The sequence below is a fragment of the Tarenaya hassleriana genome, unplaced genomic scaffold (genome assembly GCF_000463585.1).
Source record: "Tarenaya hassleriana unplaced genomic scaffold, ASM46358v1 Cleome3, whole genome shotgun sequence".
NCBI lineage: Eukaryota > Viridiplantae > Streptophyta > Magnoliopsida > Brassicales > Cleomaceae > Tarenaya > Tarenaya hassleriana.
Genome location: NW_010966177.1, coordinates 4,445,132 through 4,457,134, shown reverse-complemented (window position 1 = coordinate 4,457,134; position 12,003 = coordinate 4,445,132). Strand labels below are relative to the sequence as shown.

Genomic DNA, 12,003 nt, shown 5'->3' with positions numbered 1-12,003 from the left:
CGGTGAAATAGGAGACCACGCTGCGGTTTTAGTATGACCTGAAAACCCTAGTGGGAAGACTCCCCAAGAACAAAAGTAAACGTCTTTGCCTTCGCCCTCTACGGGAGGCGTCTGCATCGTCACAGCTTGAAACGCTCTCCGGCAATATTGACACCGCAATGCGCAATCCTCGTAGCCCTTCGAGTACTCGAAGAGTACAAAGCAGTATGGACAAGATGTCCAGAAGCTCGAAGCCGTAGGTTCTGTCTGAGTTTTCCAAACCCCAACCCCCCCCCGCCGCATCGTTCGAATTCGGACGCTGTTGCCACTGAAATTTCTGCTGCGGCTGCTGCTGCTGTCGGGACTGCAGTGGCTGATACGGCTGTTGTTGCTGATTCCGGGAACCGGGTTGGCCGAGTTGAGTCAGCTGCAAATCGCGATCATATAGAGACTTCCTAGACGGGTCAGAGAGCACGTACCAAGCATCAGAGACGAGCTTATACGCCTGATCAGCGAATGAGAGACAATTGACCTTCGGATTGAGGAGAAGCGCGAGTCTCCGGTACTGAGTCGCGATGTGTTCGGGGTTCTGAGTCAGGCGAACGAGTCGGAGCACGGCGTACCAGTCCGGGAGGTTCGAGCAATTGACGAGAGTCTCTCCGGCGATGAGAGTGTCGGAGATGGCAAGGATGTAGTCCGCCGCCCCGGCTCGGGTCGGGTCAGCCTCGCACGCACGGATAGCGAATGTCTTCGCTCCCTGAAGGTCTCTGGCGGCCAGTAGCTTCTCCGACGTAACCAGCCACCGATCCGCCTCCGATCTGTCACCTCCGCCGCTTGCCATTTTCCTTTTTCCCCTCTTTTCTCTCTGAAATTTATTGGTTAAAGAAAATCCCCTTTACGACTTTTATTTTTTAATTCAAAAGCGGAGATAAGTAATAAAATGGACGATAAAGGACTCGTATTCACACCGTAATTACGCTACCGATTTCATAAAGTAATACATCCTTAACGGGGGTATTTTCGTCATTTTAGCAACATTTAAAGAACAGTTATTTTGGTTCGGTACGATTAGAATATTTGGGCCCAATTCAACTCTTATTTCAATGGGCCTCGGTCTGATAAAACATTCTAATAAGATTATCCAATAAATTGAATTTTGTTTTTCAAAAAAAGCGAAACAAAAAGAATCATTGGCAAAGGAAACAAAACAGAGAAAAAAAAGTTATGGGGAGAAGCGGGATTTTCTCTTCGCATGGCGCTAGTCTCGGTCGCGCCTGAAGAAGCTGCCTCCATAGCCACACACAATCAACATGCCAACGTTATTTCTCCTCCTCCTCCATTCTCTGCTCTTTCTTTCTTTCACAAGAAAAAAAAAAGATATTTTCTCCGCAGTTCTTTGAATCGAAGTTGGTTTTCTGGGTTTTGATTTTGTGCCCATCATGGATGAAGAATACGATGTGATCGTTCTCGGCACGGGTCTCAAGGAATGTATTCTCAGCGGTCTCCTCTCAGTCGATGGCCTCAAGGTTTGATTTATCACTCATTTCCATGGCGACGATACATCGTATCTGTTAATCTCTGCGATGTTTGTCCTCGTTTTTTTATTTCGGCGATTGTGAACGCGAACGTTTCTGAAATTCGCTTCGATTTAGATGGGTTCCCTTTGATATGCCTTAAGACTTTACCCTTATCTCCTTCACATCGTTCTTCGTATAGCGAATTCGTTGTGGTTTCTGGGCATATCTTTCACGTGTTTACCGTCTTCATTCACTGTAACGATGAGATCTTACTCTGATTTTGCCCAAAACGCGTGATGGGTCGATGAAATCGTGAGATGCACTGACTGATCACATCTTGTCAGGTTCTGCATATGGACAGAAACGACTACTATGGAGGAGAATCGACTTCTCTCAACCTCACCCAGGTTTGATCTTCTTCTCATTACCATCACATTTTCGAGACAGTCCTTGCAGACGCAGGATTTGAATCGTACCATATAATATTTGTATATTCTGTATGTAATCGTAGCTATGGAAGCGTTTCCGGGGAAGCGACACTCCACAAGACAATCTTGGGGCAAGCAGAGAATACAATGTTGATATGATACCCAAGGTATACATACAGTCACAGATTTTAAGTCTTTCTGTGTAGACTAATTTGCATAATCCATACCTAAATTTCGTCTCACGAGGGCGAACGATTGATTATTCTGCAGTTTATTATGGCCAATGGTCTCCTTGTTCAGACCCTCATACACACCGATGTCACAAAGTACCTTAACTTCAAAGCTGTGGATGGCAGCTTTGTGTACAAGAAAGGGAAGGTATTAAAGACAGGGTGTAACTTCTCTTTCTTTCGAAAAGATGATTCATATTGTCTGTTATGAGCTTAATTTGAGAGTCCATTCATTGGTATGTAATTCGTAGATCTACAAGGTGCCAGCTACTGATGTTGAAGCCTTGAAGTCGCCATTGATGGGACTGTTTGAGAAGCGGAGGGCGAGAAAGTTCTTTATCTACGTGCAGGACTACGATGAGAAAGATCCCAAGTCTCATGAAGGTTTGGACCTCAACAAAGTTACAGCCAGAGAGATCATCTCGTATGTTGCATCTAACTCACTACCCTTTATATCTCAGTGATTCATTTTACCCGTGTAATGAATTGGCGAAACTCTTTTTAAGTATGTAATAATCTAACATCTACATAAACCTAGTTGAACAATTTGGTATTATCATGCCTTTGGTGGGATTTTATTCTGGGCGGTTTTGGTAGAATCATCGAAGGATATGCCTACTGTTCTAACTGAAAAGGCAGTTTATTTTCGCCATGCGTGTTTTTCTTTTTGATTTAACAGAAAATATGGGCTGGAAGATGATACAATTGATTTCATTGGTCATGCATTGGCACTTCACAATGACGATGAGTACCTGGATCAACCTGCTATTGATTTTGTCAAGAAAATTAAGGTGGAGTATACAGTCATGAAAACATGAAACTCTACTCACCAAGTGCTTATCTAGTTATTGTGAGAATGCAAATAGCTTCTTAACTTATCTGCGATCTTTTGTGGTGAAGCTCTATGCAGAGTCTTTGGCTCGGTTTCAAGGAGGATCTCCTTACATCTATCCTCTGTATGGTCTTGGAGAGTTGCCACAGGTTTCTTCCATTTCCAGCTTCACTTTCTGTAACTTCTTCTTGCCGATGTCCCATCTCATGTTCCATTCCGTTGTCTTTCAGGCGTTTGCACGTTTGAGTGCTGTGTATGGTGGGACATACATGCTCAACAAGCCTGAGTGCAAGGTATTGAAAAAGAAAAAAGACTCTTGTATTTTCCCATTGTTGCTCGACTGCGCGCTGTCCTGAACTTCTAAGTGGCAGGTAGAGTTCGACAGCGATGGGAAAGCTGTCGGTGTCACTTCTGCAGGTGAAACTGCAAAATGCAAGAAAGTTGTTTGTGACCCTTCTTACTTGTCCGATAAGGTAATCGAAACAATAAGAAAAGAAACATAGGTTACAATATGGCCGGCCAGTCAGTATTATACAATATTTGTGTAACATATACTCCTTATCTTTGTCTGTGAGACTTTTCAGGTTCAGAAAGGCGGGAAAGTTTCTCGGGCAATATGTATAATGAGCCATCCTATCCCAGACACAAGTGATGCTCACTCAGTTCAAATCATTCTGCCTCAGAAGCAGCTGGGTCGTAAATCTGACATGTAAGAACACACCGTTCTCAATCATCAGAGATCATTACAGAAAGCTGTGGGAACCAATCTGTGATGGTTTGGTTTTTTTGGGATTGGGCAGGTATCTGTTCTGCTGTTCATACGCTCACAATGTAGCTCCAAAGGGCAAATACATAGCCTTTGTTTCGGCAGAAGCTGAGACTGACAATCCGGAGGAAGAGCTGAAGCCTGGAGTCGACTTGCTCGGGCCTGTCGATGAGATATTCTACGATTCTTATGACATTTACTTACCCAGCAACGATGCTGAGAAAGATCACTGCTTCATCTCTGCTGTAAGATCACACCTAAACTCTAAAAACACATAATTTTTCGAGTCCAAAGAGATTCATTATGATCTTAATCACAAATCAGGAGGAGAATCTAACTCCGGTTTTGGGTTTGCCTCTATATTGCAGACTTATGATGCATCCACACATTTTGAGAGTACAGTGGTGGACGTGCTTCAGATGTATACTAAGATCACTGGCAAGGTAAAACGACCTGTATACCCTGGAAAGGGCGGAGTCAGTTAACCAAAACTGTGTTTCTTGTCTCGCAAGTAACATGATTGCTCCTCGGTTACGTTGATTGATTTCCGTTTCTGGGTTTTTGATTTGTGTTTCAGACACTTGATCTGTCTGTGGACTTGAGTGCTGCAAGTGCCGCTGCTGAAGAATGAAGCGTGTTTTGTCCTTATCTTCGTAAGGGATTGAGTTGCAGAGGGTTTCAGGATTACAGTAATTATTGTTCTTTGAATTGGTTTCTTGCTTGCAAAGAAGCAGAACACAGTTTCTGATTTGTTTCTGCGTTTGTTCAGAAGTTTATACTTATTACCATGGGTGGATTCTATAATATTAAGACAAGATTCATCAAAACGGGTGACAGGATGGTTCATCAATCGAACGGTCATAATCTGGTCAAAATCAAACGGTCCACGTCAGAATGATTCTCCGTATAATCTAGTTTGATGGGCCGGCAAGGCCCAAATTCACCAGTGCAAAACGTGACGGGGGAGAAATAACCCCGTGTTTCAATAAATGCCCAGTGTTCTAGAGTGTTCGATTAATATCCAATGAGAATGGGCCACGTGTATATTTTGTTACCCCAGATTTGGCCCGCTATATAAATAATCATCTCCAGGGTTGTGGTGGTAGACAAGTTCACGAATTTTCGTCGAGAAGACCGTTTCATTTCTACGCCGCCTCTGTTAAAATGGCTCGCCGAAGCTCCGGAGGTAGAATTTCTCTTTTGATCTCAGATCTATTTTGTTTCTAGGGTATCGTGTTAGGGTGAGATATTCGCTTCGGGGTTGTGTTGTGTGTGCACCTCTGGTCTAGGGTTTACGTAGTATTTGAACTGTTGTTTTGGGTTTGTGATGATTCGTTTACGTTTGTGTGTTGTATTTGATGGAATGCGTCTCGGTGCTGAAGGTGACTAAACTGAGATGATGTGTACTATTAGTTCGAATTCTTTGCACTGTGTTGCTTGGTAGGGTTTTTTCCCTCGATTTCTCTATGGTTTTTAAATTTCGGGAAATTATTGTTCAGGCTCGATGTTGTCGATCTGTTTTCTTTGGGTAGGATGCTTTGTCGGAGTTGTATGTCGTTTGTTGTACTGACCGATATGATTTGGTTTTTACTTCGATGGAACACCAAATGTGTTAGCGGATGGGGTATTTTGTATGCGAGCTTTGACATTTTCAGTGTCCTGTCCGCAACTTTTATGTTATCTTTTGCAGGAAGACCTGCTCCTCGTGCTCGCCCAGCAGCTGCTCGCAGCCCACCTCCTCGACCTGGTATCTTCATAATAGACCAAATTTTGTCAATCTGTTGTTCATCTCTTTAGCTACTTAGTTGTTTGTGTTTTCTGTAATGTTAAATCTCATTTTGGATCGCAGTTAACCATGCCCCTCCTCCAGCTCCTGCTCAGCCCAGCAGCGGTGGATCTATGTTCTCCGGCATTGGTTCTACCATAGCTCAGGGTATGTGCTAACTGGTCTCGTTCGGGTAATTTGTGCATTCCTTTTGTTTAGGTGAGCTTATTTGATGGATTTGTCCCCTGACTCGTTTATTGAAAATAGGTCTGGCTTTTGGTACTGGAAGTGCGGTTGCACACAGGGCAGTGGATGCTGTGATGGGCCCACGAACCATTCAGCACGAAACTGTGGTCTCTGAGGGTTCCAGTGCTGCTGCTGCCCCTATGGCAAGCAGCACGGGACTTGGTGCCTGTGATATTCATGCAAAGGCTTTCCAAGATGTATGTAAATCTTTTCTCGCACGGTTTCCTCGCTTGTTCTAGTAGTCCTGGTCTTTGTGCATATAGTTTGCAAGTATTGATAATGTTTAGATGAATTCTCGTGCGTGGCTTGGGTAGAATTATAGGCACTTAACATAATTTTTGGCCAAAGTGATGAAGCGAATGCCAGATCCTTGTTAGGCTAACGATTTTGGTGGTTGAACAACTAGTGATCGTTGTTTGGGTGTTAAATTTTATGGGGTAGACTAGTCAGTTCCTTGGATCTTCGCTTATCTTTGCTGATGTAGTTAGGGGTGTATATATACACAGAAAAGGAAAGGGTTTCTGGATGGGGACAAACAGGCAAATACATAGAAATTGAACTCTTTGTCCATAACTTTCTTTATAAAAATGTAGAAGCAGCGTAGAATTTGGTTTTATCCAATCATATTTGGAGGGGACTTTACGATACCGAATAGGATAAAGAGTCGATTGCATATGATATGTTTCTATGACATCTCTTGCATTCTGTGATTGTCTTTAGCCCATTCTGATTCAATGATGGACGATTGCAGTGCTTGAGCGGCTACGGGAACGACATCAGCAAGTGCCAGTTCTACATGGACATGTTGTCTGAGTGCAGGAAGAACTCTGGTTCCGTGATGGCTTAAGTTCTACGGGAACAACGACATGCTGTTCTTGCTCTGTTGCTATGAATAACCGATTTCCTGGACAACGTCTGGAAGTTGAAAAAGTCGTCATTTTTTTTTTTAATCGAAAGACCTGTTTCATTTGGGTGATTATGTTACCTCATGTCTGTCTTGTCCGACGATAACTATTAAAATATCACCTGAACAATGATAAGGTTGAAAAGGTGTCGGTCACTAATGAACCCAATGGTGCTGAGATCGAAATTATCATTGGGTGGATGATTAAGCAACGTTTCCTGCTAAATCGCTTTAATAATCTCTTCTGGTAAGCTTGCGTTTCAGCGGATTGTCTATATACTGTGTTTAACATATTTATGTTTTGCATATATATACATATACATGTACATTCTGAGATCATGAAGGCACTGATTTCGTTGTTGATCTCTACTTCCTGATTATCGACCTTTTTGGGACGAGGGACGATCTTTAAAATTGAAGGGGCTGCTAAACAAATAACGTAAACATGTGGGGCCTTTTAGACATTTTACAAAGTATGAGGGGTTTAAGGCAACAGGCCTAGATTTATCAGTACTCGCACGCACCGCATCGCACAGTTCTCAATGATCCGGCCTCCGTCGATGGCTTGCCGGCTGCTCACGGGGAAAACTCAGCCGGTGTTTGCCGCTTCTCTTATACCGCGTCTGGGAACCCGACGGAGCTTTCGATCGGACGCAGCGCTCGATGCCATAGAGAAGGCGTTGGAGGAGAGAGTGCCAAACGTGGTATTGTACAATTATCCTTCCTTCTCCGGAGCTTACTCCGCTCTCTTCGTTCATCTCTACCACGCTCGTCTCAGTCTTCCATGCCTTGTCCTGCCTTTCTCTTCCTTCGTTCCCTTTCGGTAAAATTTTCCTCTCGTTGTCGTTGTTTCTGAATTTTGGTCATTTTGGCAATACAATTGTTGAAACGACGGCTCAAAACTGGAATTGGAATTTATCGCTATTCGTCTTCCAATCCGAGCAAAAATTACGATCTCGGGGTGTGCTCTTGCAGGGCTGAAGATCTTTGTGCGGAGGGGTTTGAGAGGTTTTATATTCTGGATTTTATTGGTCCTAAAGGTTTTGTCTCCGAGCTTTGTCGGAAAACAGCTGCCGAGTATGTACAGTGACATCGCGATTTTAACGTTACAAAAGTATTGAATCCGACTTATGTGACGGTCTTATTTCCTGGGTTTAAAGTGGCTTCCTCTGTGATTTCTCCTTTGAGATTAGGATCATCTGTTTCGATCACCGGAAATCAGCACTTTCACGGATTTGCGCTGAAGAATGGGATACAAGGTGTGTCAAAACTAGTGTTGATACCGAAAAGAGTAGCTCGAAAGCTGTGTACGATTACTTCTCTAGTAAACTGACAGATCGGGGCCTTACGAGGTAAGCTAGATGATGATAAAGTGCCCTGCTTTTGTTTTCGCAGTTCAGTTAAGGTTGTGTCTTGAGAACATGATCTATGTCTCTGTATTGATTAGGGTATTCCTCTTAGTTTATTAGAAACGGAAGACAGGAGTGGTGTTGAAACAGTCCTTGACTATATCGAAGACATGGATCTTCGACGATGGAGCTTGCCAGATGTTAAGGCTTTCAGTGTTGGAATCAAGGAGTGGCTCTCAAGGATCAACTGCATCACTAATCCTTACATGTTTGAACAGGTTTGGTCCTTCTTTTCCCGGAGACCCTTAAGCTTCAGCACTTGTCGTGACATCTTGTTAGTCTCACACATTTTCTGGATATGTGGTCTCCGGGCAATGCTTTGTTTCTGGGTATATGTCAAATTTAGAAAAATGTGGGATGTTCCTTTTTGTTTCGGCATCGCTTGCTTTTGTGAACTCTTGTGCATGATCTTGTATCGTTTTTACTCTTCTCTCATTGAAATCTTGGGTCTATGTTGCAGTTGTTGAAAATAAGCCCTACGGATCTCATTACTTGTGGGAATTCGTATTTATCATCTCGTCAGCTTGCTGCCAGTAGATTGTTGGAATTGAATAAAATTTTCAAAGTCAGATTAGGAAGAGGATTCTATGGGGAGTGCCTGGTATTGCTTTTACGCCCTACTTTTGCGAAATTTCCCCCTACATTCTTCATATCACGTTAATTTTCTAACTACTTCTGGATTCGTAGGGAATGCGGGCAGATGGCAGCCATCATTTAAGCGACGAACTTGGCAAGCTACTTAGCTTACAAAGTGCTGCAGCTGGTCTTAGGTAATTGCCTTCAACTTCCGAAGCTGTCCAAACGTGGAATTCGAGCTTTCTTTCTTTGAATCCTTTCCTAGTTGAAGAGCTGAAGAAGAGACCATAAGAGTTTTCTTGTCAATGTCCTTAAACCTCAGGCCAATAGGAGCGGTCACATTCATGCAACGGAACAATCTTAAGATGTGTTTGAGGAGTACTGAGAACAAAACTGATACCTCCGAAGTAGCAAAGGTCTGTTCCGAACTGGTGGTTGGAAAAACAAACCAGTTTAAAGATGTCTGGCTGTCTAGTTGAGGTGATCACTGACACATAGATTGTAAACTGTATTTATGGAAGGCATATGGAGGAGGTGGATCCCCAAGTTCCAGTTCTTTCATGATTAGGATGGATGAGTACAATCAGTGGGTTTCAACGGATTGATTCTTCCCCCATTATAGACCTCCTCCCATGGTATGTGATCATCTCAACCTGCTGTTTCCATTGGTTTTGGTTCGGTTATTCGGTAACTATTCGATTGCCAGTTTAACAGTCTAATTTTCTGAGTGTATAACTAACTTATGGAATGACTGGTGTGGAAAGAACCTTTTGATGTTGGTATTTAGTCAGTGTGTGATCATTGATATTTGATAGTAGATCTAAATAACATCACACATGTATGCATTGTCTGATAATCTGATACGATTCGCCTCGTTTAGACCTTCACAGGCTGCACCGGCGGCGGAGGCAGAGCTACTTCTTTCTCCGATCCAAACGGGATATGCATTATTCGGAGGAGCGGGTACGGACTTTCTTCGATTCCGGCCGAGGTGGAATAGAGTCCCGGGACTCGACGAAACAACCCCGGTCCGATTTGTCGAGTCTTCGGAGCCAAACCCACCAGAAGATTCCCACAAACATATTTTATGTTTCTTATGGTTTATGTGCGTTCATGTACTTCGAGCGGATTAATGGAAAATACAAGGTAAAAGTATATTATATCTCATATATATACCAATTACTAAGCAATTGCATTGTTATATGTAGTATCTACCCCAAGAGAAGAGAGGAACCTTATCAAAACACCGGTTCAAATCAATCCGATTCAACCAGCAAACCGAACCGGATGCGGGAACCGGAACCGGAACCGGACAATGTTTCCGCTTGGAAGCAACCGCTGTCGTAGCGGAAAACCAGACATTATTGGCGATGTTGAATTTAGAAAGAATATCGATGTTCCGATATCATCAAAGGCCAAGACAAGTCTGTTACATAATATGAAAACTGCAAAGATTACCCACTCAATGTTCAGACAAGTGAAAGTTCACCGGCAGGAACTGATCTCTTGACAAGCTTAGCCCATGATTCGTTCGTTTCCTGGATTACCTTCAAAGCATAATCCTGTATACCATCACCATTTTTTTCTTGTCAGATTATTGTCAAAGATGCAGCAACAAAGAAAGATCGAATGAATGACTGTTTTTTTTTACTTTGTTCGCGGGTTTGTTCCCAAGACCAAACTTGTTAGCAGGCTTTCCATCAGGGATCTTGTAGTCTCTGAACCAGTCTCTAATGGCTGTCAGAGTACCCTGAAAATGACATTAACAGTCAGAATCCACATCGAGAATTGCCTGAAAAATTTAGAGTTTTCACATGGATATGGGAATTGGTCTCACCGGGAAATGCTTCTCGACATCATCAACATCATTCACAAGGTGAGCTTTTGGGTCATCCAAAGAAATTGCAATGATCTTCCAGTCCAGTTCTCCCTCATCAATCATGGCCAAGGCAGCCAAAGGCTTGACCTTTAGAACCTCACCTATCTTCCTCCGGGTTTCACCGATCTCAACAACATCAACTACAACATGTACAAGGGTACGCGAGATAAATCCGCAAATCTTGGAGTAATAACTCTTGAGAAGAAAAACGCATTCCAGCCGTAAAATATCACTAGCCCTAGGTTACCTGGATCATTATCCCCGAGAGCACCTTCAACTTCAGAGTTCGCATGAGATGGGTCTTCCCATGTTTGTGGAAGCAACCCATAGTTCCAGTTTATGTTGTATCTGGAGGATAAAGATGCATGATAAATCTAGCAGTGGATATGATGCAGTGCATAAAAAACAACCCAAACAAAGATAAAAACTTTCGGTCTCTTAAAAGAACTGTGAACAGACTACTGTACTCATTATAGCTCCCGGTGAATTAAGAGAAGCAAGCAAGCCAGAAAAAATCCAAACACCCACCCAGAATCAGTACAGGACAAAGACACATTAATGCACAGCAATGTCCAGCGACGAGGAGACAGGCAATTGATTCTACAATCTAAGATATATTAATTCCTGAAACAGGCGGTGCATCAAGAAGTCAACCGAAGACAAACAGAACTGCAAAGCATGAGTTACAGAAGCGTGCTTACGGATAATATCGAAGTTTCCCCTTCTTGGTGTCTTGCTTGATAGGAGTGAAAGACTCGTCAGTAGCGACTTCCATCTTTGCACTTGACTCTTTAGGAATCTCCACGATGAAGTTGAAAACATCATTCCCCAAGTGCAATGGTATATCATGCCATGGAGAAACCTATATACACAAATGTATACCATTCTTCAGCCTTTACAGAGCACAGGAGGACCAATGAAACACTCTGTACCAAATTTAATCCACCCACGAACGTATATCGCAATACAGGAAGAGACATCGACATGAGTCTCTTAGTAAAACAGGGCTAATCACGGAATAATACAGAAAATAAATTCCATAGATGCATTTTTCCGACAAGAATGGAACAAAATCGCCACCACTCGCCGATCCACAATGCTAACATTTTTAACAAAATTCAAGTCGAATGGCCATTCCCAATCAGATAGCTTTATGGGAAAATGCAGAATGATCCGGAACTCGGAATCCACATGTCTTTAGACGTAGCAGGAAAAATTCATCCATTTTCTCAGAAGCCAAACAGAAAAGCGAACACATAGAGAAAAGAGAAAATCACCGATACCTTCTTCCCTGAGCCGTCGAGGAAGAAAACCCGGTAATCTAGGGTTTCAGGCTGACCTTCTTCCTTAAACTGAACCTGGGGATTGTATATCGCCGTGCAAGAGAAGGGTCTCTTCGATGTCAACACCAAGCTTCTCCGGTTAAAGCTGAGACCACCAAAACCGCCAATTTTACAGGTAAGGAACGGCCG

General features: G+C 43.0%; 5 protein-coding genes across 7 annotated transcripts in view; 3 read left to right on the top strand and 2 right to left on the bottom strand.

Moving 5' to 3' along the window:
• LOC104819327 overlaps positions 1 to 876 on the bottom strand; it is a 1,899-nt gene extending 1,023 nt beyond the window's left edge. The window contains exons 1-2 of the mRNA XM_010549347.2: positions 360 to 876; positions 1 to 319 (exon numbers count right to left, since the gene is read on the bottom strand). Of these exons, the coding sequence (XP_010547649.1) occupies positions 1 to 319; positions 360 to 820 (780 nt within the window). The 5' untranslated portion in view covers positions 821 to 876. The remainder of the gene's footprint in view (positions 320 to 359) is intronic.
• Positions 877 to 1,178: 302 nt separating this feature from the next.
• LOC104819325 (guanosine nucleotide diphosphate dissociation inhibitor At5g09550) lies at positions 1,179 to 4,540 on the top strand. The gene is made up of 13 exons (XM_010549345.1): positions 1,179 to 1,505; positions 1,841 to 1,903; positions 2,008 to 2,091; positions 2,195 to 2,302; positions 2,406 to 2,578; positions 2,834 to 2,945; positions 3,055 to 3,135; positions 3,217 to 3,279; positions 3,358 to 3,459; positions 3,571 to 3,695; positions 3,787 to 3,997; positions 4,121 to 4,195; positions 4,330 to 4,540. The coding sequence occupies exons 1-13, from the start codon at positions 1,419 to 1,421 to the stop codon at positions 4,381 to 4,383; spliced, it is 1,338 nt and encodes a 445-aa protein (XP_010547647.1). The 5' UTR covers positions 1,179 to 1,418; the 3' UTR covers positions 4,384 to 4,540.
• Positions 4,541 to 4,836: 296 nt separating this feature from the next.
• On the top strand, positions 4,837 to 6,907 carry LOC104819323 (coiled-coil-helix-coiled-coil-helix domain-containing protein 10, mitochondrial). The gene is made up of 5 exons (XM_010549342.1): positions 4,837 to 4,938; positions 5,443 to 5,499; positions 5,602 to 5,685; positions 5,785 to 5,960; positions 6,515 to 6,907. The coding sequence occupies exons 1-5, from the start codon at positions 4,917 to 4,919 to the stop codon at positions 6,608 to 6,610; spliced, it is 435 nt and encodes a 144-aa protein (XP_010547644.1). The 5' UTR covers positions 4,837 to 4,916; the 3' UTR covers positions 6,611 to 6,907.
• Positions 6,908 to 7,121: 214 nt separating this feature from the next.
• Positions 7,122 to 10,071, top strand: LOC104819324. 3 transcript variants are annotated; one of them, XR_772780.2, is made up of 10 exons: positions 7,122 to 7,490; positions 7,643 to 7,744; positions 7,861 to 8,019; positions 8,129 to 8,294; positions 8,537 to 8,677; positions 8,764 to 8,846; positions 8,975 to 9,068; positions 9,174 to 9,287; positions 9,533 to 9,615; positions 9,861 to 10,071. XR_772780.2 is itself a non-coding variant. In XM_010549343.2 (9 exons), the coding sequence occupies exons 1-8, from the start codon at positions 7,210 to 7,212 to the stop codon at positions 9,255 to 9,257; spliced, it is 1,110 nt and encodes a 369-aa protein (XP_010547645.1). In that variant the 5' UTR covers positions 7,123 to 7,209; the 3' UTR covers positions 9,258 to 9,287; positions 9,533 to 9,821. The 3 variants fall into 3 exon arrangements, 1 of the variants encoding a protein (XP_010547645.1); XR_772779.2 differs by having other exon boundaries at positions 7,123 to 7,490; positions 9,533 to 9,798; XM_010549343.2 differs by lacking the exon at positions 9,861 to 10,071 and having other exon boundaries at positions 7,123 to 7,490; positions 9,533 to 9,821.
• On the bottom strand, positions 9,997 to 12,003 carry LOC104820153 (soluble inorganic pyrophosphatase 6, chloroplastic; the record flags this gene model as incomplete). Its single annotated transcript, XM_010550525.1, has 6 exons — positions 9,997 to 10,214; positions 10,304 to 10,402; positions 10,490 to 10,671; positions 10,779 to 10,879; positions 11,233 to 11,393; positions 11,815 to 12,003. Coding segments are annotated over 6 exons (825 nt in total), but the record flags the coding sequence as incomplete, so codon positions are not given.

Bases quoted from the DNA above. Each gene is read 5' to 3' on its own strand.
- LOC104819323 (XM_010549342.1), top strand. From the start codon at position 4,917: ATGGCTCGCCGAAGCTCCGGAG. The intron at 4,939-5,442 runs GTAGAATTTCTC...TATCTTTTGCAG, and splicing joins GGCTCGCCGAAGCTCCGGAG to GAAGACCTGCTCCTCGTGCT. The intron at 5,686-5,784 runs GTATGTGCTAAC...TATTGAAAATAG, and splicing joins TGGTTCTACCATAGCTCAGG to GTCTGGCTTTTGGTACTGGA.
- LOC104819325 (XM_010549345.1), top strand. From the start codon at position 1,419: ATGGATGAAGAATACGATGTGATCGTTCTCGGCACGGGTCTCAAGGAA. The intron at 2,579-2,833 runs GTATGTTGCATC...TTGATTTAACAG, and splicing joins ACAGCCAGAGAGATCATCTC to AAAATATGGGCTGGAAGATG. The intron at 3,998-4,120 runs GTAAGATCACAC...TCTATATTGCAG, and splicing joins ATCACTGCTTCATCTCTGCT to ACTTATGATGCATCCACACA.
- LOC104819324 (XM_010549343.2), top strand. From the start codon at position 7,210: ATGATCCGGCCTCCGTCGATGGCTTGCCGGCTGCTCACGGGGAAAACT. The intron at 8,678-8,763 runs GTATTGCTTTTA...CTGGATTCGTAG, and splicing joins GATTCTATGGGGAGTGCCTG to GGAATGCGGGCAGATGGCAG. The intron at 8,847-8,974 runs GTAATTGCCTTC...CTTAAACCTCAG, and splicing joins AGTGCTGCAGCTGGTCTTAG to GCCAATAGGAGCGGTCACAT.